The sequence below is a fragment of the Acanthisitta chloris genome, unplaced genomic scaffold (assembly GCF_000695815.1).
Source record: "Acanthisitta chloris isolate BGI_N310 unplaced genomic scaffold, ASM69581v1 scaffold41530, whole genome shotgun sequence".
Taxonomy (NCBI): Eukaryota; Metazoa; Chordata; class Aves; order Passeriformes; family Acanthisittidae; genus Acanthisitta; species Acanthisitta chloris.
In genome coordinates, this window is record NW_008650640.1 from 11345 (window position 1) to 15363 (window position 4019).

The window sequence follows — 4019 nt, forward strand, 5'->3', positions numbered from 1 at the left end:
CAAATGAGAAGTTCTAGGCCATTACATCTGTGAATTAACACTTTTAAACAAGGTCCTTAAACCCCAGAAGCTTCAGCACAATTGACAAACAAGAACACCCCTCAATAACTGCTGGGCCAAACACAAGCATGCACAGTGCAGCAGGGCTCCAGTTTGTAGGAAGCTGCAGATGACATGACTGAAAATCAAGATTCTGCTGCCTCCTCTGGCTTTGTTTTGCCTCTAACTTCTGTGGCAACAAACACAGTCACTGAGCACCACACAAGGTGCTATGTAGCTTCAAGAAGCAAGAACTTCACCAGGCAAAACCTCCCTTCTCCCATGGAAGCCTTAAGCCCGAGTTCCCCACAAAAACCATCCTGCAGGATTAAAATATGCAACAAGACTTTGTATATGGAGCTCTCACACACTTTGTCTGTTACACAGCTAACTACTGAGAACAGGACATAGCACAAACACCAGTGTAAACATCTTAAGCAGAAACTATTTTTAGTTTTACCCAAACCTCTCACATTCTGGAGAAATAACAACAGCCCTATCAGTGAGCTACTAGCTGAAAACTGTTACTATTTCTAACACTTTTCAATTATGATACAGTTTGCAGTGCCCCTTCAGTTCTTCCTCTTGGAAAACAACTTTAATATCCAGCTGAAGACACGATCATTCTGTGAAAGCTGCAGGGAGCTGGGTGCAGCTGTTCTTCCTCAAGCCTGCACAGCTCTAGTACAGTATTATTTACCTCCTTGAACAGAATACTAAAACAGCAATCACAGACCAGGTAATGAACTGCAAAGACAATTAAATGCAAATTTCACATGTCAAGACGAATACAAGTCCCTCTGAAGTCTCATAATAAAGCTCCACAATTCAGTGCTGTACTCTGTGTTATATAAAGGAGACTCCTCTTTGGCCTATGGTTTATTACCATGTAATTTGCACTTGCAGATTACTGAGACAGATCATGATGTATTTTCAGCACCAATACAATTACCTTTTCATTGATGCTCAGCTGTTATTTGCTAGCACAAAATAGACTAGTAAGAATGGCCAAGTGTTTCTGCAAGCAGTAGTAACTGCAGGAGCAGGAGTAGTAATATTGTTACTGTTTTTCTTACCTCACATTGAGGACTGAAGGAGCAAAACTTTTAAATGTAAGTAAATTTTTAAGAGGTGTCATAAGATGAAAAACTGAGTAACTAACTTGCACACTCTTAACAGCTCATATACTACTTAAGTGAAACCAAACAAATCTGTGGTCCAACACTCTGTTTTGCAAAGTGTACAAACTAGCAATGTTAACTGATATTTTAAAAAAGGTAAAACATTAATGTATTGTAGAAGTTAAAGAGCTGCTTCAGCTCACACTACAATAATTCCATAAGGAAATGGAAGCTGATTTAAATAGTCTGGCCCAGAAACTTCTTTTACTCCTCTTCAGATGCGAAACAAGTTTATTACGCTTGAGATTATTATGATTTAACTACCCATACCACTATGCACACACTCAGTTTTGTCTCCTATTCAGCAAATAATACTTGCAAGCTTACATGGAAACTCACACTGAATATCACCTCCTCTATTTCTAATTTTTCTAATGTGATTTATAAATGAAATGGAAAGAAATAAAATTCATCACTTATACAGGCAACAACCTGCAAACCAGTACAAAACCCCCAATAAACCAAAATAATCCATTTCCTAAGAACACCAAGAACAAATTAAAACAAATGTACTCACTTTTTAGAGGTAATTATAGGCATGTTCGTGTTAACACCTGTGTAAAGCAAAAGCATACATTGTTTCATCAACAGAAAAATGCTTTCATCTGGTTTTGATAATTGAGCTGATCTGCAGCCTAGTAATTATCCCCATTTCCTGTCCTCAGTGCCCTTTTGGTCCCACTTGTTTTCAAGGACACAGTAGAGCCAGAAAAGGTAGAGGTACCAGCCTGCACAAGAGATCAATTAAATACACTTTTTTAAAAATCTCCATCCCATCAAAAGACAATTACAGAGGGATATGGTAAAATCCAAAGATGTCCATAGATACTTAATTGTCATGGAAAAGAATGACAGCCCTACTGGATACAACTGGCTATAAGCCATCAAAAACTTCACATATCCTTCCCTCATGGTTCCATGGACACTAAAATCTTCAGATTAAACCCAAGGAAAACTGGAGATTTACATGAAGAAAAGTCCAAGGATGATACCTTTACTTGGAGGTTTCCTAAGCAACAACTCAGTGAAGGCTGGCAGAATGCTGTAAGGAACTACCAACATGTTTCCTGTTCTTGGATTTTTCCTAGGCATTTCCTAGGCACAAAAGATGGGGAGACAGATATCCTCGATCTGACCCAGGAGAGAGATTATTATTCTTCATGCAATTTATAAACATGTATTTTCAATGAGTGAAGAAAAGTGAAAGAACTCTCAGAGCAGTGATGGAAGTTCAACTGGGCCCCATTTACCTTGCCACTTAGCGACCAGCAGAGGATCTGAAATGCTGAACTCAGGTCGACTCCTTGAAAGGATTCCTTTCCCAAAATAGCCCTGCAAAGGAAAGGGCAAATCCTTATTATCTCATGGCACAAAACTTATCTCCTTTCCAAATTATAAAATATGGACTGCCAAGATCAGATGAAATGAACAATTGAAATTCTGCAGCATTGAAACTTTGCCTAAAGCTCAGTGTTAGCTGCTGCTAACTGGTTCCATGTTAAACACCTGCACTCAGGGATTTAAGCAGCTCTGCTGGCCCTTCCAGTCAGCCTGGAGGGGCTTGGGCCTTCTTCCTCAATCCTAAGTATTTGTCAGGCCACAGACATGTGACAACAAATGCAGAGGACAACACCTGTGTATTGATGCTGTGACAATGCACAATGGAAAACAAAGAGATACTACTGCAACAGAATGGTGGAGAAATGGTACCCTGACATGAAAGGATAAACATAGCTAATTTCACACAGCAATGAAACACTCTCAAGTTAAAAGAATTACACAAGCATTTATAAAACACTAATATTCCAACCCTCTGAGCTTTAAAAATAAGAAAATGCTTTTGAAAAAATGAAGTGTTGATAGGAGACATAAACATAACAAACATGAAGTCTCTGCAGCTGTTTGTTAGCTCACAATGTCATTCCATTCCCAAATTAATTTGCTTGGATAAGAACTAAACACTTTCCACATTTGACACAGAATATATGTTTGCAGTGATTTCAGGAGAGGAGGGACGTATGGAGAACCACAGGAGGCTGGAGGAGGCGGAAAGCACATAGGCAGCAGATTTTAGGCAGGACTGTGCTTTACCTGTGTTTAAAACACTAAAAACATTGTGCAAACAGGGTGCAGCACCTTGTTATAGAGCTGTTCAATATCTTCAGGGTTCGTCACAACCACATGGTTGTTAATGATTTCAGCCTGGCATATCCTGAAATCCTTCCCACCTATATCCACAGGAAAGGGAGAATCGTACGACTCAAAAACTCTTCTTTTCCTTCTTGGGGGGTGAAAAACTGCTTCTGCCATTTCCTAAGGTTAATGTTTCCTCCTAAAATAAAGCAAAACCGAAAGATTTAACATTCAGGAGTTATTCATTCATAACATTCATAACATTCAGTCACCGGTTTTTCTATGTTCCAACAGCATTCCCTTTACAATACCCAAATAGCAATGAAACCTGCAGCATAACCCAAGTTACTCTGCAGCTCTGAGGTGATCTGCTGGAGTTACCTGTTCAGCTGCCTCTGGGCACCGCAGAGCCCCTGCAGACCAGGCAGGGATGGGTCTCAAAGAAGAGTTTATATAGACAACTACCGACTGAAGGCAGTGCACAAACTGCTCCGAGGGCCTCAGGACTAAAGCAGAAACCACAGCACTGAAATGCCTAAATGTAAACAGCTCAGAATAAATTGTGCGGGAAGAGCCGTGGCGTGGCAGGATTCTCCCCCGCAGCCAAGCGGGGACCGGGCGGGGCTGGGGACAGGAGCCCGCCCGGCAGGGCCGCGGCTCGGAGCG

The 4019-nt window shown here is 40.8% G+C and overlaps 1 protein-coding gene across 1 annotated transcript in view; it reads right to left on the reverse strand.

Moving 5' to 3' along the window:
* TSEN2 (TSEN2 tRNA splicing endonuclease subunit) overlaps window positions 1–3530 on the reverse strand; it is a 9539-nt gene extending 6009 nt beyond the window's left edge. The window contains 3 exon segments of the mRNA XM_009069657.1: window positions 1730–1774; window positions 2471–2552; window positions 3357–3530. Coding sequence (XP_009067905.1) covers window positions 1730–1774; window positions 2471–2552; window positions 3357–3530 — 301 coding nt within the window.
* Window positions 3531–4019: the final 489 nt, after the last annotated feature.